Here is a 21716-nt window from a genome sequence, read left to right on the forward strand (position 1 = left end):
CTATCATTGTTATTATTATCACTAGCAGTATTGTCATTATTATTATGCTATAATTAATGTTGCTCCACTGATTCCTAGCGTTCATTGTGTGAACTTTTGGGTTTCTCTTCTCTCTTACTATGTACAGCGCCTTGTTGTGATTTGGTGCTATACAAATCAAATTGAATTTAATTAAATGTCATGAGGTAAATGATGTATGAATCATCCTATCTCCGAAACCGAACATACAGAGTAACCTGGAGAGGATCTACTGGGGTCCCTCAGGGTTCTGTCCTGGGCCCGCTCCTCTTCTCTCTGTCCACCAACTCTCATGGTTTTTCCTATCACAGCAAGGCTGACGACACCCAACTCATTCTCTCACACAATCTGCTTGTCTGACTGACATCTCCCAGTGGATGTCTGGCCATCTCTTAAAACTCAGTCTCGACAAGATCGAGTTTCTTTGTGGTAGCTCCTTCTCATACCGCAAAGGAACCTGGGTGTGACACTTGATGACCATCTCTCCCTCACTGCCAACATTGCTGCAACGGCTCGATCTTGCAGACACATGTTGCACAACATCAGAAGGATACGTCCACTTCTAACCCAAGAGAAGGCGGCACAGGTTCTGGTCAGGGCTCTTGTCATCTCATGCTTGGACTACTGCAACTCCCTCCAGGCTGGTCTCCCTGCATGTTCCATACGACCTCTGCAGCTCAACCAGAATGCAGCAGCTCGACTGGTCTTCACCTTACCAAAGTTCTCTCTCAATATTTTTTTAAGTGCATATTAAATTGAACATGAAGTTAGGAAAGCAAAGGGATAGTTCACGTTTTTTGGAGTGTGGTCACATGGTCTTAACCACAGCGTCCAGGGGTGGCGGAATCGAGTCTGAGGCACAGACCTCATCTCATCAAAAACTTGGCTGCTTGTGGGTATACCAGGAAAAACAGATTTGAGCAATGTTATAAAATATACTTCTAATACCAAAACACTGCAGCTTCCCTCTACACGCTGATCCTTGGGCAGGACACTTGGCACATGAATGGCAAAACTGTAGTGCAGCTTTGAGTGGTCATCAAGGTACCATATAAATATGAAAAAGTATTAATTTTGCTGCCTTTTCTCACTATTAGATGGCCATATCTGACTGGAAATTGCTCATACTCCCACACCAAAGCCAATAGAGAAAATCAGCAGCACACAGTAGTTGTTAATCCATTGCTGCCTCCATCGTTAAGTTAAAATGTGTTATCTTGTGATATTGGTCTTTGAAAAGCTTTAATTCAGCTTTACCTTATACAACCATAGCAGCAGTAGACCAAATTTCAGAAAAGGATATCATCGAGATAAAGCACCATATTCTTAAGATATCATAGACTCACAAAGGTCAGAGATCAGAGCAGCACAATAAACAACCAGTGACAACCAGAGTACACTTTCTTTACTTTATGAAAGCATATACATACATACAGTCTGTACATGTTAAAACAGAAAGTATAACAATTCATGTGTGAAAATAAAATGTAAAAGAACAACCCAAGGCAGCATTTAAACGACAATCATTGGCAAAGTAAGTCACCATCATAGAGTGAGAGTACAACGCATGCTGAAAATCCCTTTGACCCAAACAGTGCAGTAGAGAATGAAGTTCATATAACTCTGTGAAAAGTGTCAAAAGTAACTCGAGAAAAAAACTGAAATGTAACAGATAAGAAAACCTGCAACCTTTTACAGTCGTTCATTAGGTTACATTCACATCAAGCAAAACCTTTTTTTTTTTTTTATAAAACGCAGCACAAATGCTGCAATGACCTGAATGTAAAAAAGTAAGGATTTCATAACTGTAGTCACTTTGAGATTTTTTATTCTATTTTTTTATTTATTTATTTTTTAAATAGAGGGACAGCTAAGTAAAACTCGTTGGCTCAAAGGCCATCCAGGAAGTGAAATCTAAAACTATCTTTAATCGAAGTTCATCAGAGCGTCCATTCCTACAGTGAAAAGTGCTAGTTTAATATCTATTATGTTAAATCCCATATGAAGAAATTATACTTACTGTATTATTTATCAAACTGGACAACTGGACCTAACTGTGCACATAAGTTAGTCCCTTTTAGATAGTTGAAAATACAGTAAGTGTTGACTTCTGTGGGTTCTGTTCAGAGGTTAAGGTTGAATTATGCCTAATATATCTTAATATATATGTATATATGTATGCATGTATGTATATATACATATATATATAACATTCTAAGTCATTTCCAGGTCCGTACCCCCTCACTTCCCCTTTATTTTTTACTTATTATACTCATTATTTTGCCTAATCTAAGCAATGATGGTGACTGTAAAGGTGATACACTGTAGGAATGGACGACATTATGAGATCCCAGTCCAAGAGTCTTAAAACACTTTTAGTTATGGCAGCTGCCTTTGCTTCAGAGTTTCTATTTCACAACACAAATCCTGACCAAACAAAACAATAACCACTTTCAATCAGATTTGACGATTGCAATCCCATACTGAGCAATGGTTTAATCCTAATGTTATTTTAAAATACTGCATTGGTGGTGGGTTGAAAGTGATCGGTTTTTTGTGGGTGGTTGTTCAAATTACTGACAGATAGTCAGCGCTGACTGTGCTGTGTTTGCCAACTGAGCCAAGAACCACCCTGAGATGCAAAAGGCTCACACGTACTCAAAACATGGCTGCCAAGCAGGGACACAAAGGAAACAACAAACAATAAAATCTACACCTGCTTACTTCTACAATATCTTAATAATATGTTTGCTGCTTTTTCTTGCCAATTAGACAGCCTTTTTCCAGCAGGAAACTGAAGTGGGCGTCGCTTTGTAAACTGCTCACACTGCACCCACAGAGTCCACAGAGAACACGGCAAACCAAACAAGAGTTGTTCGTCCACTGCTGCCACAAGCATTAACTTCGAAGTTGTTATTTTGTCCGGACTGCATCTCGATCTCATTTGAGACCGAGTATGAGTCTTGAAAGGGCATAGTCACCTCCCACTTCCAAGAGGCGTGGCCACTATGTACACAAGTGGACAGACCAGACAAAATCAATGATGTCAATGATCAGAGTGAGGGGTACAAATTATAGTTTCCAATCAGAAACAGGCTCTTTAATGGCGAGATAAAGCGTCAGATTTATTCTTAAAATATCATACATCAAAGCATGTTTTCAGAGAGAGTGAGTGTCCCTGTCTCAGGCTGGTTCCTGGCACTACACAATGACTACTCACTGACTATATGTCAGTACCTCATACAACCGCACTTCCACGTGTATGCATATAAAAATCTCATCCATGTCTTTAATATCCTCTTTATTCAGGATAAAGGGCTCTCTACTTAACTGTCAGGAGAAGTGATGTCCTTTCATCCTTCAAGGAGAAAGTCACTCCAGACATGAGCAGAGTAAAAACGCCAATCATCTGTGAGGGTGTTGCTGATTGGTTGTGGTCCAGCGTCCTCTCTTTAGCTGTGCTGCTGGCTCTGACCCTTGATCAGGCTCAGTTTGCTCTTCAGGCCCTGGTGGTAGGACGACAGGTGGCCGTTGTCCTCCAGCAGTTTCCTGTGCTCCTGGATGAGTCGGGATGAGGTGTGCTGCTCGCCCTGGTCCTGCTCCAGCTCAGACTGCAGCTCCTGTCTGAACAGAGGCAGCAGCATAAAGCATCTATTTCATCCATTACTGTCAGGGCACTGAAGCCGCTCTTTACATTTAAAAAAAACATGTTCTCCAGTCTAGAGGTCATCACATGATGATCATTACAACTTTAACTTCAGTCAGTTGTCGCTAATAGGAGACTTGGACTTACGTGGGTAACTGCTATTTTGACCGTTAATATAATATGTTGTTAGTGTGTAAAAAATACCATGTAGAGCGCTGTTATTATCCACTGGTACTGCTAACAACAGCTAACCCAAGATAAACTGGAACATGTTGAATTTGGAGGTGATATCACTCCTGATGTACAGTTAATGAATGCAGCATGAATTAGTTGCATGGTTCAGACAAACTTTGCAGCTGTGGTCGATTAGCATGAATACAACAATGCTCAAAAAGATTATTTGATGTGTTTCCTTCACAAATCCCTCTTAATATACTGTACATGCAGTTCAGCTCCGATGAAGATTATAAGATTATAAGAAGACACACGTGACTTGACTTACTTCCTCCGAACAAGGTGGGCAATCTCCGACTGGACTCGAAGGAACTCCTGAGCCATTCTGATGTGCTGCTCAAACACAGCCATGGACTCTTTGGAGTTTGGACACGGGGTGAGAGGCTGAAAGCACAGAGTCCACACAGAGATTCATACATCATCACATTATCTAATAAAAAAGGGAAGAACACAGGTTTCACTCATTCAAGAGGAATATGGTAAATGAACAAAAATGAAAATATCATCAATATAACAAAAGAAAACAGCTATTAAAGGGATAAATCAGGTTTTTTTAAGTGGGATTATAAGAGGTACCTTAGAAATAATCAGTGATGATGTCATCTGAATTCGAAAAACAACTCTTGCTGGCTGAAGCAGAGTCTGGTGGTGGTGATTTTAAGTCCACAGTAGAGCTGTAATGTTGAGAGGAGATGGACGGCTGTGCTCCACTCTTGCATTCAAATACTGAGCAAGTTTCTGCTCTGAGGTTGATGCCGTGCACGTATGGCTGCTTCATTAAATTTGTGTTGCAGGCCTTAGTGGCGATATCTAATTTACAAATATTGCATTGTGCACTATTGGTATACATTTTGTTGAAATGGAGCCACATTTTCAACCCATTCGTCACAACATACTTACGTGTAGTTAACAACACAGATACACGTGAACCCGGTCTGTGGGCGGCAGTGTATTCCTCCTGCACGCTGCAACCACGTGTAACGTTACAGCCAATCACTGGCAGCATTATCAGAGCTTGACCACGTGATTGACTCCTAGGTATCGGAACTTGGTACCGAAAAACAAGGCATATTTCGATACCGGGTAGTATCGAAGCAATTCGGTCGGTACCGTCAAAGAACCAGGGGCGCCTGCACTCAGCCTGACGGTTATTTTGATAATTGATTAATATGTCAATTCTTTTTTTCGATTTATCAATTATCAATCAGATAGGGGAAAAGCATGTTATTTAATAAACCAAATGGTTTTGTATTTTGTAGCAGCCGAATCAATGTAAAGAAAAAAAGGGAACGTTAGGGAAGTCTCTCTCTCTCCGTGGTCGGCATCCAGCTTAATGGTGCTTACTGCCCCACATTAGGGGGTAGCAACTATACATAGTTGCTACACCCAACTGTACATCGTGGTATGGGCATTGTTGACTTGTATTTTCCTTTTGTGCCCAGAGCTAGAAGTGTTCCTTGGCTGTAGCTGAAGTGTGTTCGACAGCTAGTCTGACAGGCTTTGACACACTGACAAACATTTACACAGAAATTGCAGCTTTCCGGAAATGCCGCTGTGCCTGTGCATGCCAGCATATACTTAGAATTGTTGCAATACTCATCACAATAAACAACTATTATAACGTGGGAATTAAATTAAACTCACAAACATTAGAAGCACATTATCATTATCTATGGAAAATTCACTCCAATCTTCTCGGCTGAAGTGAGAATGTCTCTCATACTACAGAAGTATTTAAAAAAGACAGCATTTATTTAAAATTTTACCTTGCAATAACAGATCTCTTATAGTGACTATTTGTGCATGACTGGGTAAAAGGACTTGAAACTCACCTCTGAACATGTGTCAGGAACTCAAACAATCAGACTTAAAAAAACCCTGAAGTATCCCTTAAATATTTTGTATCATCGTTTTGTATCATTTTATCATTATTACCAAAGGCAGTAACAGCATTACAGTATAAGTCAATGTATATTTCACTTACCTGTAATTGGTGGTCCAGTTTCAGGTAGGCCATAGGAATGGAGCCATCTACACCATTGGCAGCTTAAAACACACACACACACACACACAGAGTAAGGAATGTGAAACGCTAGCGTCAATCAATCGATCAATCAACAGCGATGCATCAAAAAATTCGACCCAAACATATTGGTCAAAACAGGACGTTGTGATGACGAATGCAAAAGCTGCAGCCAGCACGTGCCTGTCTATTCCCGCTTAGCCGCGCGACCATCAGCGACAGAGTTGCCATGGAGGCATATGTGACAGTGACCACACATTTCATAGACGAGGAATGGGAGCTGAAAGATATAATTCTCAAAACGACCGATGGCCCTAATATTAATCTACATATTTATCATATAATATAAAATACTATACCTGCAATGCCTTGACTTTAGTGAGTAGTACACACAGTCCCAGCCATAACAACAAAATTAGATAAAGATGGATAGATTAGATAAAAAAACAATAATCATAACAATAATAATTTCATAATCGATTAATCTGTTGATCATTTTCTCAATTAATGGAGTAATCCTTGAATATCTGCCCAATTACCGCAAGTTTTTTGCAACTTTGATCAATCCCCAAGGCTGTTTTATCTTTCATCATTGTGATATTGATGTGATATTATGACGTAAATACAACATTAAGTGAGTGCAGCTTCTGCTCTGACAGACTGATGTGAGTGAGCGGCTCACACCCCCCCAAAAAAAACCCAAAAAAGTAATTAAAAGAACATTTAATTCTAAAGTTGTTGCCGAAATCTTGTCGACTGCTATTAGCTTGGCAGCCTGTAGCGTCAGCATAAACTGTTGTCTTTTTTGTGACACTCCCTACCTGTGGGACTTATCGTCATCCTCAGCTCTGATTGGCCAGTGGCAACAGGGTTTGTGCAGTGGGTGGGGCTCTGGGATAATCCTGGTTGACTGTCTGTGCTGGACATCTTAGACAACCCAGTTCGCAATGTGGCTGTCTGAGTGGGGGGGTATAAAAAAATGTTAGTAATGTAAAATGTAAGTAAAAGACTCCTGACAAAGAGCAGGGTGTTGCTGTATTACCTTTATGGGTTTGAACTGAAGAGGAAATTTGTTCTCAAAACTTTTCAGGGTCTCCTCTCTGCCCACCGAGTTCCTGCGTTCTGAGCTGTTGTCACTTCTATTGCTGTTGGTGTAGTCCGCACATGAACCTGTGGCCAGCCAACAGACGTTTGTCAAACCACAGTTTGTTGTTAAGCATAGATGAAAGCAGCAGAGATGACGGATACCTGTGCTTGTAGATGATGAAGAGCCAGATCTGTTGGGGGAAGACTGGTGAGGGAGCTTGAGTGGTTCCTCATATCCTGGGAAGTACTGAAAGATCCAAGTTATATAGTTCAATAAGTCAAATGGTTATTTGGTCAGTGTAGTCATAATGTCTGTTAGGACCAACATGGGAAAAAAGTCCTGCTGATTCCTGTCCCCATCATAGCCCATACCCTGGTGTCCTAACATACTATACTACTGTAAGCAACAGCACTCTACTTTGGAACAATACCTTCATGAGATGGTTCATGGTGTTCTCCACATCCTCCATAGATGGTCTCTGGCTGGGCTCTTTGTCCCAGCAACAGGTCATGAGAGTCTCTATGGGCTCTGGCAGGTGTTTTATCAGAGGAGGGCGTGTACCTGAATCACAGGATAAAGCCAGACAGTCAGACTGACATTTGACACAGACATTTGCCCGCGCTGGTTCCTAACGTTATTCGAGTTGAGAGGACATCATAATATCACAAAGAAATACTGTGGACCCGTTGTTGGAATTTCCTGCTTCAATAAATAAGATTTGATTAAATCATAGGTGTCTTAGAATACATGCAGGTAAATTTATTAGATTACCTGAATAGGTCTATTCTATAAAACATAATCTTTCAAGATTGGGATGATTGCTATGATGAATGAAAAATAGTAATCAAAGAGGTGGAAAATAAATGTAAACCATCCTTTCTTGAACTTAGTGGGGAAACAGAGTATTCTGCAGTAGGTCTGTGTATGCCATGGGCTGATGATGACATGTCAGGTGGACCATAGCTGACCTCTGCAGATTTGGCTTTTATTGTGAAATATTTGCAGGACCAGCAAATCTGTGGCTCCAGATCAGCATAGAGGTGCATTTGGAGCATTTAAATGGTTGTTGTACAGTACTCAAAAAATATATCATTTGTGGTTTTTACATTTTTTCTTTACCCCAGATGATTTTACTGTATATCTTTGTTTATTGTATACAAGGCCAAAGGTCGTATGATGAATACATACATTATGGCATTATGCAAATAGGAAATTAAGAATGTGCTCCTCAGTTGAGATTTTTAAATTAATTCTTTGTAGTGCCAGTTTTGAGGAACAATTTGAAGGATTTGCATGTGCACGCACAGGCTGTGTATATGTGTACTATACTCCATGGATATGTGTGCATGTGTATTTTTATTTTTTCCTTTTCCTTTTCTTCTTCAGCAAGGAAGCATATTTTTGGAGATAATGTAGGACAGATATGACTCTGTCTGTGCCTTTTCAATCACTGCTCTGTAACTGTGTTTTTGTACATGAATGTGTGTGACTAAAGTACTACGTGGTGGAAAACCTCCCCAGTGTGGACAGTGGAGCTCCAAAAAGTCTTATTGATATAACTCCCACCCCGCTCTAACTATTGATTTTTCAATTCCTAATTTACCTTGATTTATTCTCTTTCTCCTCCAGGCCTGTATTTTTATTTTTATCAATTTTTTGTATTTGATTATTTTTATTACTATTAGATTTCTTCTCGACTGTTCCAAGTTTTTCTGTTCTTGCTTCGGTTGCTCTACTTGCCCTGGCAGTCATAATGTCCTTATGACATCTTTTTGGCAATAATTGAAAAACACAGAAGTGTGCAAAACAGATGCCGACCTGGCTTTCTTGCCGTTGCACTTGTAATTATCTTTGGGATAAACTATCTGTTATCGATCTATTTATGTGTATTTGCACTTGTAAATGCATTTGCTCGACCATTTTCATGAACAATGTCTGTTGCTGGTTTGTTTTCGTTGTGTGGGTGGCTGTTCTTCCATCAACATGGACATGACTTGGCTAGTGTTCGCCAGCTCCGTTATAAACAAATGCACATGGGGAGGAGAGGGGAAGGGAGGGTGCATTAGCAGTGAGGATAAAGTGGTAGACACAAGGGGGAACTCCATAGAGAAAAGGTGAAAAACTGACCAGAATTTACCAGATTTGCCCTTTTGCCTTTGTAGCGTCAGGGGACAAATAAATAAACAGTGGGCTGGTATATGATGATTTCGCGGGGGTTTAAAAATTAAGATATACACATTTACCATATGCATGCATTTTTTCCGCATGGTATTCAGGCTTTTACTAAAATTAACTTATATTGCTAAAAGGGGGAAACTGGCAAAAACTGGCAACCCCGTACAGGCTGTTTCATTATAGCTCACTAGCCAGCGACGGTACACGGAGGATGAAAATGGATCGATTTCTTATCAAACAAAGTCACAAACTAGATGGACAGAAAGTGTGGTTGGAAATAGAGCTAAAACGATGAATCGATTATTAATCGATTACTAAATTAATCGACAACTATTTTGATAATCGATTAATCGTTTTAAGCTTTTTTCATGATTAAAACAAGATTTTCAATTGTTTAAACTTCTTAGATATGAATATTTTCTTAACTTCTTTGCTCTGGATAACAAATGTCTTGTTCTCAAGACATTTGAGAACATCATCCTTTCCAGGTTTGACAAACACCTGATATTTTATGGACCAAACGATTAATCGAGAAAACAATCGACAGATGAATCGATTATGAAAATAACCGTTAGCTGCAGCTCTAGTTGGAAATGAGGAAAATGAAGACTCAGAGCATCTAACAACAGAAAATCAATACGAAGATGCCGAAGAGGGAACGAGCGGGCAAACAGCAGATGCCCCACGTAAAAAGACAAAGGTACGAGCCATATAAGAGGAGCATTGGAAATTTTAAGAAAAATGGACGGATTCATATTTATTTATCCTCCAAGAGTCCAACACTTTGTGTTTATGATTCAGTGTTACCATAAAAAAAATACCAGGACCTCACTCACCTCTGTGAACAGCCCACATTATACAAAACGCTGATCCACCGATCTCATCAAAGGGTTTCTTGCGTGTGATGACCTCCCACAGGATGATGCCCCAACTGAACACATCACACTTTTCACTGTAGTTACTCCCTGAGGAACACAAACCAGCATAAGTGTAATTACTATTCAGTATCGGCCGGCAAAATGTAGTTAATTGTTAGCTGGCAACACTGCAGCCACATTATATGCTGATCAGAATGTAGCCAAGATGAGTCAAAATGCCTGTATCTTAAAGGAATAGCTCAAGATTTTTAAAACTGGGGTTGTATGGAGTACAGTACAGATGGGTCTTCCGAGCAAAATGCTATTGGAATACTCGCTTGCACTATTTCTCAAATATTCTAAACACCAGTGTGTTGCGCTAAGAGCAGGAGTTAACAAGATGCATTCAAGGACGCCGGTGAATTTAACAAAAGGCTAAAAAAAAAGTGAGTAGTGCCTGAGGCTCACCTTCAAAAACCTCTGGTGCCATCCACGCTGCGCTGCCTTTATTGTTGGTCATGTATGTTTGAATATCACAGGCTGTGCCAAAGTCACATATCTTCAACACAGTCCCCCGAGCAACAAGGAGAAGACTGAAAGAGAGTGGACACAAAGTACAGACTTGGTTATAAACCGAATAAAGCATTATATTTTGACCTTATGATGACACTATGTCAAAGTTATTACAGTTCATATTCTTGTGACCTTAAACATGTGCGCTAACTTTAATAGGAGTTAATTTAAATCAGTCCCTCTAGGGAGCCATTCACAGATGCCTATCACTAGCATGGAAAGATATAGCTGAAATAATAATTGTTTAAATAAATGAGAACTACAGGTCCCCTCTTTCTGTCATGTAATAAGTCAAAGCCTTCCCTTACACTACAGGTTTAGTGAATAATTTAATACTATTTTACTCGTTTAAGGTACATGGGTAGCTGAAAACAGGGCTCACCCTGGACAGTCCATCACAGCATCAACAAACAGAACTTATTTACATATTTATGTTATTTATGTTCATTTAATCTTAGAATTTACTGGAACTTGAATGTGGCATTCATAGATTTCGTTATTTATGAGCTTTTATTTCAAAATCTGAGTGAGCAGAAGTTGTTTCTATAGCCATACCTTTTATATTTGTGTGTTTAATATAATGTGCTACATCATTTTGGAAATATGAAATACAGTAATAAATTCAGAGAAAACTGCATTTTTCGTTTATGAAGTGAAAGGGTAAGTCACACGTGTACATCCCGACTCAATCACTTCTACATGTGATGGTTGTGTCTTACTTTGGTGGTTTGAGGTCCCGATGAATTAAGGCCTTTGGCTTCATAGCATGAAGGTAGGCAACTCCTTTGGCACACTGCAGACACCAGCTCATGGCATGAGCTGCTGTGTAGTGGGGCTGTGGGTCTGTGCTGTGAAGGACTTTGGGATTTGAGGCAGAAAGACAAGCAAATAATGAGTTAACACCATATGTACACATGAATGTGGTTTGCTGTCATTTTAGGACAATTATAATTTAATCACTCCCTATAAACAGTCACTATAGTGTATGTTGGACTATAAAGTTATTGGCATTTAGTAGTACTGTTTTGTTTTACACCCTATTTAGTAGGGCTGCAAGGATTAGTTAATTATTAATCGATATTATATTATTCTTCAACTATTATCATCATCAAGTAATTGGTTAAAATGTTTATAATAATTAATTAAGCTACATGATTTTTTAGCTTCCTAAATAAGGATATTGTCTTTTTCTTTGCTCTATATAACAATTAAAACTGAATTATTTCTGGTTTAAAAAGACATTTGGAGAGATTTGGAACCAGATAACTAATGAAATATGTGAGAAAATTAGGGATACACAATATTCTTTCCATCCACAACAATCAGTATGCTGCTTTATATCCCGATATAGACTAAAAATATCCAGATATCATTTATAAGCCAATATATCGGCTTATTGGATAACAGCAAAGAGTCCAATATCATTCCTCCCTAGAGAAAATAATCAACAGATGAATTGATAATACAATTTGTTGAAGGCGTACTACATACTATCACATCATTCATTGTGAAAAGTAGTTATGTAGGTGTATTTTTCTCCAGGAGGGGGCATATTCTGACAGAGAATCCTATAATGAATTATGACAGATGGATGGATTAGACAGATCGCACCAGAATATGTCATGTGTCATAGTTCATGCATCATCTTCATCATTTCACATACTGCATATAAACATATAAAGGAATATTGGGGTTCCATTAAAAAGAATTTAAAGATGTAACAGATAGAAAATGATAATATGACTATGAACAGACAACGTGATGTGTTAATAATACACAAATAGAGCAAATACTGAAAGAAAACATTCTGGCTACCATAAAAACATGGCTCTTATTATGTGTATGTGTGTCAACTATGTAACATTAATGTAATTTTTAACAATAACAATTACTTTCCTTTGCAGATGATATTCAACAGTCTGTTTCTCACATCATGTGACTTACCGTTATATAGAGAGCCACATTCTGCATATTCCATGACCAAACACACCTGAGAACACAAAACATGTGAGTAAACACATAAACCTGAGAACATTAATCATGCTTCAGTTTCTTGATTCATTCCCCTTGTCCCTCCTTTCATGTTTTTCTGTGACCACTAGTGTTTTTGTGGTGAGTCATGCTTGTGAGGCTCCCGCTGCTGAAAGATCCTGTAATGTGTGACTCATGTAGTGTGAAATCACAGAGACTGCAAATACTTCTGATTCAATGACACGACAGTGAGTAGTGTGGGATACACAGCCTTCCCATGACTCGGAAAATCATGTAGTGTGAACTAGTTTTACAGTTTCACATGACATCACAGCAGGAGCCATGAGTCCTCCAGAGAGGATGGGTAGATCCATTCATGTTAAGAGCAGAGGGACACTTTGGTAGAGAGGGAGGGGCATGTCCATCCATCCATCCATCTATCGTCTACCACTTTATCCTCCACATGATGGTCGCGGGTCACTGGAGACAATCCAAGCTGACACAGATTGAAAGGACGTTGCACACCCTGTCCATAGCAGGGCCAACACACAGAGACGAACAACCATTCACTCTCACATTACATAAACATTGTATTACATCACATGCTGTGGCCTATTTGTGTGTTAGTCAATCATACATGCAGCCAGTTGTCCATCCACTCCTCCCCCCTCCAGCTTCCCTCGTAGTAGAGACGGCTGAATGGTGCTGGTGCTTGAGAAGTCAAAAAACATGACTCTCGCAGTGCTTCCAGCATTCTTCAGGTGAGTCAGTGGCCGGTGCAGCCGGTCCCCCCAATGTTTGGCCTGCAGGCGTACGTAGCCTTAGGAACCCAGACCACACAGGAGGTCTTCCATAGGACAGGGACCTTCTCCAGACAGAGGCTCAGGTTGAAAATGTACATGACCACCTCACAGGGCTGGTCAGCACAGTCCCTGAGTTCCTGTTCTTCAGTAGCCTGAGTTCCCTCCTCACCAGGGGCCTCATTTATAAAACTGTGCATAGGTGCGCCTGAAAAGTTGGCATACGTAGGAAACATGGGATTTGCCTAGGTAAAAAAAATATTCACATCAATAAAACCATCGGCACCCACACCACACACCAGTTTCTCTTTATGAATCACAACCAACTCGTAATGTGGCACGGCTTTTGAGGGCTTCAGGCAACGCCCATAATTGACCATAAAATAGTCATGAAAATGCAGCAGATGAATATTCATTGGTCGGAAGTGATGTGGGCTTGGGGTATATATAGGCTATCCACTGTTTATGTAGGTATCCACGGTCACCTAAAGGTTAGTGAATGGTTAGAGGTGTTAGCCACTGTATGAGTGTACCTTACAGTGGACAGGACAGTGTGTCGAAGTCGGAACTGGTTCACCATCCATTCATCATCACTGATCTGTAGATCTGACAGTTCTCTATTGACTGTCCTCTATTTTGTCAGAGGTGGATAGCAGGAGGGAATGGGGAGCTCTGGTGGGCTGGTGTTGAGTTGTGTGGAGGAAGGTGAAGATGGTCAGGGGATGGTGGTGGTGTCCACTGGACTGGAGATGTGTGAAGAGGGGAGAGGAAGGGTGGCTGAGGGAGTGGGGTTAGAATCAAATCTGATGAAAAACAGATTAAATTTGCTGACCCAGCACTGGTCTGATTCAGCTGTCCCTCTAGCTCAGAGATGGTCTTGCCCCTCCAGCTTCTTCTATTAGCTGTCCTCAGTCCGCCTGATCTTATGCTTGAATTATTGTTGAACTCCCTCCTGCTCCTCTCTGTCCCCTGAAGTGAAAGCCCTCTTCTTCTTGTTCAGAGTGTTTCCCAGTCTCTTACTGGCCTCATCAGTCCACACATTCACAGACTTAATCTTTGCATGATCTCTTCTCACCCTGGTTGTGTTGCGGATGTCTGGTGGAATGGAGCTGAGGCGGGCAGAGGTCAGAGGTTGTGGATGGCCTTGAAAGAGTACAGAATTTGAATTTAATTCTTATATTAACCAGGAGCCAGTGCAGTTGTTGTAGGATGGGAGCGATGTGTTGGAATGAGGGGGTTCTGGTGATGATGTGGGCAGCTGAATTCTGGACCAGTTGAAGTTTATGGAGGGATTTGTGAGGGAGACCAATAGGACTGTAAATTTAAACCATAATGTATCAAGTCGATATGTTCTGCCTAGTGCTTGCTCATTGTGTGAACTGTTGGGGTTCTCTGCTCTCCTTGATGTTGTCTATGCACAGTGCCTGGAGATAATGTATGTTATGATTTGGCGCTATACAAATAAAATTTAATTGAATTCTGGCTCGACTAAAATTCTGATTGGTCGATTTTTTGCCGTGTTAATTTCATACAGTCTATGGTTAATTTCATCCGGAGGAAAGTACCAAGTGTTAGTGGGGGTGTTTTCAGAGCACCCCTGTTTCGCAGGTCACACTGTGTCTTCAGAGAACGCCCCCCTTGTTTTCACTAGTTGGATTAGCCCTACCCACTAGAGACAGATAGATTAAAGAATGTCTGGTGGTTTTTTTTAATTTTGAGATTTTCATTTTAGGCTACAGTCAGTCCTCCTCTAACATCCATGTCAAAGGGATGTAGGGAGTCAGGGGGTTGGAGAATTTTATTTTATAGTGTCTTGGTGTTATTTACATTGGAGCAGATTAGGCCGGAGTAGTAGTTGGATTTGGTTTGAGAAATTGAGTCCATATAGTGTAAGATTGAAGAGACCAGTTTTCTTTTTCAGACGCTCAAGCTGTTGACTTTTGGCTCCTATTGAGCGGAGCTCAGCGGTAAACCAAGGGGCAGTGTGAGTGAAGGAAACAGACCAGGTTTTCACTGGAGCGAGAGAGTTGAGAATGATGTTCCAATTGTTGTTATATTGAGCAACATGTTCATCTGGGATGGAAGAATAGTCCGGGTGGCGAGAGACGGAGAGACCAGGGCAGCAGATTAAATCCAGAGGGTGTCCATTCTTATGAGTGAGAAAATTGGAGATGTGATGGAAACCAAAACTCTCAAGGCAGTATAAGAAGTCTCTGGTGAGCGGAAGATAACTATGTGTATGTTGAGACTACATTAGGTGAGAGTGTGGACAAATGAGAGAGCAGGGCAGAAATGTCATTGATGATGTCACTGTGTGGTTTTGGGGGACGGTAAACTGTAGCAACGATGGTGGGAGAGGGTCCAGACAGTTTGTATGCATTCCAGTGAGCTGAGGGCAGGCACAGACATGGCAGGACTTTCCACTTCTCATTGGGAATTATCGCAAAACCTCCTCCGTGACCTGAGCCATGGGGTTGACAGATGTAAACAAAGTGTGGAGGAGTGGAATCGTTTGTGGCGTGTTTTTTTAGTGATGCAGTGGATCAGTATTGGTACTGGAAACAAAAAAGTGGCATCGTCCCATTCCTAGTTTCAGTGACAGGATGCGCCAGAAGTTGCACCCATAATTTAGGCAAGGTACCATAAGGCATAGGAATAGGTGTGTGTACAAGAGCTACTGACCCGTGATGAGTGCTGGTTTACTTACTGGATTATCACAAGAGCCATACAGCTTAACAATGTTGGGGTGATTCACCCGGGAGAGTTGGCGGAGCTGTACACAGATGGAAAAAACAGCCGTTAGAGAGAATGATTTACCGTCAGTCTGCAGCATATGTACAGCACCAGGAAAAACATACACCTAAGGTGTTCAGAATTTTTTTAATCAATTACAAAACTAATCATCAACTATTTTGAGTGATATAGTTCATGGATTTTAGCTGTTTTGAATAATTAAAACATGCTATCTAATTTTTCAGCCTCTAAAATGTGAATCATTTCTAGTGTCTTTGCTCCATGCTCATGACAAAGACTTTAAAATTAATAATTTGAGTTTGTGAACAGACAGTTGAGAACATTATTGAGAAACACTACTCAACAATGTCTGATATTTTGAGAACTAATTGATGAATCGACAGGTTAATCAATCATGAAAATGATCATTAGTTGCAGCCTTATTTCTCACTATAAAAACTTTGTACAGTCCTATATATGTTTAAGTATTGTATTCCATATATATCCATGAAAATTTCCTAAAGACTTAATTTGAACAATGATCTATCAGTAAAATAATTTAGCATACTTTGTCTTTAACATGAGGAATGTAGGGAGGACAAAAACAGAATCCAGCCAAGTGTTATTTTTCACCTTTCTAATATTTCTTCAATTGAAGTTTTGAGAATTATGAATAACTACGAACACTTTGACTTAAATACACTCAATAGAAATACACATACACCTATAGAAAGTTTTACATTACTTCTGAAAGTATATCATAAGAGAACATTATTAATGATCAATGAGCTGGCTTTAAATTTAATGGTCTCACAAATTCCACAGTAAGACTTTCATAAACATTTACACAAACACATTGTTCATGAAAATTTGGGCAGTCTTCACCTTCATTTTCCCTCAAAAGTCCTACACTTCGAATCACTTTTAACTTACATACATTCTACAGTATATTTGCTTGAAACTTGACATAAACAATGTGATTGAGGCCAGGGACATGATTTTTTATAGTTCAATACATTAAACTATTTTGAAATTTCACATGAATATTAGGGTGAAGGTCAGGAACAGAACTCCACTGAACGTTCTTTGTCACCTTACTGGGATTTTTATTGAATATTTCACAGTAGGAAATTAAGGATATCATTACTAAACTTTGAACTGACAACCTTTTTCCAGTGAAAGGTGTTATGTACCTAGTACATAAAGGATTTCTTAATTTACACTTTACAGTGAGATATTATTATAATAGTAGAAAATAGTTGACCATATCGAATTCATTGATAAAGCTGCAAGTTTCATTTTACTTTGTGATGGATGCTTTAAAAATGGAAACAACCATATGTTACTGCCTCAGGCATTAGACATCAGCTGTGTGATCCTGGCCTTTGATTGGTTTGCCTCCGTGTGTCCACCTGATGGTCAATGCTGATTGGAGACTTGGCCTGAAGACTCCCTGGACCAATCAGAACGCACCGGCTGGAAGGAGGCTTCTTCCACTGTCACTCACGCTTTGTGTTACTTTGTAATGTTGTCAAGAACTATTCTCATTTTGTTAGTTAAATTTTTCTTTGGTGTAGACTTTTGTTTTACTCCTTTCTGTTGTGGTTTTGCCCGCCTTTGTTGTCACCAAACTGGTATTTTATTTTAAATAAGTAATTTTTTAGACAGTTTATAGACCTTTTAAACTATGAAGGTTTTAACAACACATGTGTAGTGATGCATTTACCACCGACAGCCAAGCTATTTCAAAGACATAGTTTTCCAACTGTGTAACAAATAAGAAGAAATATACAGCCAACATGACACAGAAAAAATGCTGCTGCTGATTGCTGTTTACAATTTTACACACTGTGCATAGTGAAGTATGCCATATACAGGAATTCCATAGACAGGATTGTTAAGGATTTTACCTTTTTATCTGCCCGCCACCCACTCCAGTGATTATCAGACTGATAAGATAGTTCACATTGTGAGCCTGTACATTGTTGCGGTGCTACGTCTAGCTCGGGGGTGTGTTTTCACATTGGCAGTGTGTCGGTGGCATTTCACTCGTCTCCCTAATTCATTTGCTGATTTATCTCTGACAGAAAGCATCACTTTGTCGCATAAGTTTTTCATGTATTCTGATTTAGCCTAGACACTAAAATACTGTAAAAGAGGTGATTTGATGAAATATTGCACTCCTGAGCTCAAAAATAGGAACGTCTCCTCACACTCATCCAGTGTAAACCATGCCTGTTGGAGCCATTTGTGAAATGATTTTAATTTTTAATGTATTATGACTAGTTTAAGTTGCTGATGCAAGGTATTTCTGACAGCTTGACAATTCATTTGTTTATTATCAATTGGAGCCAGCGCAAGCTTCTGAGTGGTTGAATAATTATCATGCTGCCTGTGCCTGTTGAGAGACTTTAGTTGAAGCTGTGGAGCTTGGAGAGTATACTAGTTTTTCATCATGCTGATGTTTTATTTTGAAACCCACATTTTTTTGTTGTTGCTGATTTTGTTTTATGCTTTAGTATTTGGTAAACAAACACTCTTTGAATCCATTCATAATTATGTCGTCCCCTAAAACAGCCTGTGATGTAACTTCTGTCGCAAACTAAACAAGACAAAAATACCTGAATGAATTCCCATTTGAATCGAGATAATAAGTACATGAAAACATCCATATTTATTTTTTCGTAGCGTGTAACTTTACAACATTAATTAATATCTGTTACATTCAAATGTGTTTACACAATGATAAGTAAATCTATCAGCCCCATACAACCATGTTTTGTCAGCGTAGCAGTGTTTTGTGTTGTGCATTTTACTGAAAGAGGGAAGTAGTAGCTGTTATGGATCTTCTGCCTTTCCTAAAATGAGACGGCTACAAACTTTAGGTAAAGGAATTACACCTGGTTTTCTGATACATGAGTAGGTGGAGAAAAAAAGTTGAAAAAAAACCTTAGACCTGATGCTGCTGTTTGTGTGCACAAAATACCATGTTGAGCATTGTCATCAACAACGGCTACCCCAAGATAAATTTGTGTTTCTGATTTCTCAACTGGAGTGTAGTGAACTTGCGGGTGTTTCGATGTAAATAAAACACAGCATAAGTCTATAGGGTGGGAGGCATTTGAGAACATGAAAATGTCTCATCTTGTGGTTTGAAAACCAACATTTTTTAACCTTTCCCATAACAATAACATGACAATTTATGAACCAAACGATTACTCAAGAAAATAAGTTAGAAAACAGTTGCAGTTGAATAAGGTGTACAAATGATAGATCGAATTCAATTGCTTAATTCTGGGAAAGTTGTGTGCTCAATCAAGCTTCAAAAAAGGCCATTCTTTATAGAAATAATCAGAAGAACAGTAATTAGTAGCCTTAATCCCACTTTCATGGGCCCTAACAACAACTTGAGTTTCAACAACTAGTTGAAAGTGGGTTTGATGATGGCCTTACCTCAACAAGGAAAGCGTTCCTCTCATTCTCACTCTCTATGGTCTTGATTGCTACATCCTTTCCTTTCCACACGGCCTTGAATACGACTCCAAATGTCCCTCTGCCCACAGCCTGCGGACAGACAACACAACATGAGTGTCCAGAGAAGGACAGAGGACGGCTGGACTAACTATCCAGCACCAACAGGTAAACCATACAGGACACAGCACTTCCATAACAGTCAACAATGCGTATACTCCTCCTACACTGGTTGTTACGCTGTTGAGTGTAATTGTGTGTTAGAACGTCGGCGTTTTTAGCTCTCGTTGTGTTTTTCACACTACATGACAGTTAAACAGATGTTGGCCATGAACAACTGCAGAGCTAACGTTTCCAGCTTCACTCTAACTTTACCGCTTCCACTTCAATGTCCTCATACTGGATGTCCTCGAACAGGTTGGCAGCCGAAGCCTCCACCATCACAGCAGCACAGGGCGACGACAAAAAGTGTGTGAGCTGCGGCTCCTACAAACAGACGCTTTTTACACTGTTGTTGTGGATTCAGGAAGTAAAAGAAGCAGCAGCGGTAGCAGCGGTAGCAGCCGTAGCCACGACGCTGTAGTTGTTGGCTAATCACGGCTTGTGAACGTCTCACTACACAGCAGGAAGTAAACCGGAAGAGACGTAACAACGATCTAATTTCATGTTGTTTAGCGATGGTGAAGTAAAAGATTTGTTTGATAACAATGTCACAAGCACACCGCGCTGACTGATTCGTGATCTTGAATGCAGCTTTGCTTTGTTTCTGCACGCACCAGAGTCTCCACAAGGGGCGACAAAGCACTGAGCTTCCATATTATGAAATAATGTTCTTCAATAATGGGCCACAGCCCTCTCGTGGGCCATAAAGAATCACTATTTTTTTATAGAATGCAGGACTTTCTTTGTTCAGTATTTCACGATAACCCCTGAAACTGGATTATTTCATGTTGTATTTCAATATTTGATTCCTTATTCTTGTTTAGCTATGGAGTTATGTAGTATATTTTTACTATCTCTATAAATTGACAATAGTTTGAGGCACATGGTTATGGAAGCATGTTGCTTTCATGACATAAAAGTATAGAAATAAATCAGTATGACATAAATACTAGATGTGTTTACATTGTTACAACATATTTCTATGGAGTCCAGGAGGTGATGTCTGTGGGAAAAAAATATCTCATCGCCACATATTAATGACTCATATTTGCTAATGTTATTGGGTTTTTTTTAGTATAGTGTTGCTTGCTGTGATGACATCACGCAAGGCCTGTCTTCAAATTGCAACACTGACAAAGCAAATGTTCAATATCTTCATCGTAATTCATTGTAGTGAATTACTATACACTATACACTTCGTTATACTACTCCTGTTTGGGAAAAAAACACACTTTTGCATAATTTTTGGCCATTTTTATTCAGAACATTTGTTAATATCATTACTATTATACAATGTAGTACCTATAAAATCACTCAAGACATATTTTCTGGACATCATACTATGACATCTATTTGGGAGACAAAAAACATACATTTAATCATTTCTGGGACTATATTAGCTAAATTCACTTCCATATGACGTAGTGCCAATAAAATAATTAAAGATGTAGGTGGTCCACTTTGTAGATGAAAATGAGGTTGGCCATGAGTGAAGTTTCTCGTTCCCACGTGTGATATTGTCATCTCCCACATGTGATATTGTTATCTCTCAGTCTATATACACTTTTACATACACAATGATGTGGCGTCAACATGGCAGAAAACATGGATGTCCCAGCATGAATAAGAACTAACTATAAGATCGATATATATAATGATGACCTTATCCAAATTTGCATGTCATTCAGATAGTGGCATTGGTGGTGCTAAAAGATTCACCGTCCATAAAAATCTGGAACAACCTAACATGTAGATGGTGGTGATGTTTTCCATCAAACAGAGGGAACTGGCTGCTTCGTCCACCCTCATAATACACTGGAAGTAGCCTGTAGAGCTGGTTGAGGAATATAAATGCCAACACTTTCAAAACCTGTTAAAACTCACCTCCAACCCAGAGAAGATCCTTGAGGAGAATGTCAGGAATCTTCTGGAGTCTTTTGGAGCAGGTTAATTTGGAGCAGCTCCA

At 39.6% G+C, this 21716-nt stretch overlaps 1 protein-coding gene across 1 annotated transcript; it reads right to left on the reverse strand.

Moving 5' to 3' along the window:
• Window positions 1-1406: 1406 nt before the first annotated feature.
• On the reverse strand, window positions 1407-20321 carry LOC122782770 (mitogen-activated protein kinase kinase kinase 7-like). Its single transcript, XM_044047281.1, has 14 exons — window positions 19964-20321; window positions 19571-19681; window positions 16092-16157; window positions 12558-12603; window positions 11333-11471; window positions 10509-10633; window positions 10020-10148; window positions 7439-7569; window positions 7170-7254; window positions 6964-7091; window positions 6743-6878; window positions 5883-5944; window positions 4167-4282; window positions 1407-3642 (listed from the first exon to the last, which is right to left on the reverse strand). Exons 1-14 carry the CDS (start codon window positions 20027-20029, stop codon window positions 3471-3473), a joined length of 1512 nt encoding a protein of 503 aa, XP_043903216.1. The 5' UTR covers window positions 20030-20321; the 3' UTR covers window positions 1407-3470.
• Between the last annotated feature and the right edge of the window lie 1395 nt (window positions 20322-21716).

The sequence above is a fragment of the Solea senegalensis genome, linkage group LG16 (assembly GCF_019176455.1).
Source record: "Solea senegalensis isolate Sse05_10M linkage group LG16, IFAPA_SoseM_1, whole genome shotgun sequence".
In the NCBI taxonomy this organism is placed as follows: Eukaryota; Metazoa; Chordata; class Actinopteri; order Pleuronectiformes; family Soleidae; genus Solea; species Solea senegalensis.

What these genes read in the sequence shown, in the direction of transcription:
- LOC122782770 (XM_044047281.1), bottom strand. Translation starts at nt 20,029, where the DNA reads ATGGTGGAGGCTTCGGCTGCCAACCTGTTCGAGGACATCCAGTATGAG. An exon ending in ATGTGGCTCTCTATATAACG is followed by an intron (nt 11,472 to 12,557) that starts GTAAGTCACATG and finishes CAAATCCCAAAG; the next exon opens with TCCTTCACAGCACAGACCCA. An exon ending in GATGACGATAAGTCCCACAG is followed by an intron (nt 5,945 to 6,742) that starts GTAGGGAGTGTC and finishes GTGTGTTTTAAG; the next exon opens with CTGCCAATGGTGTAGATGGC.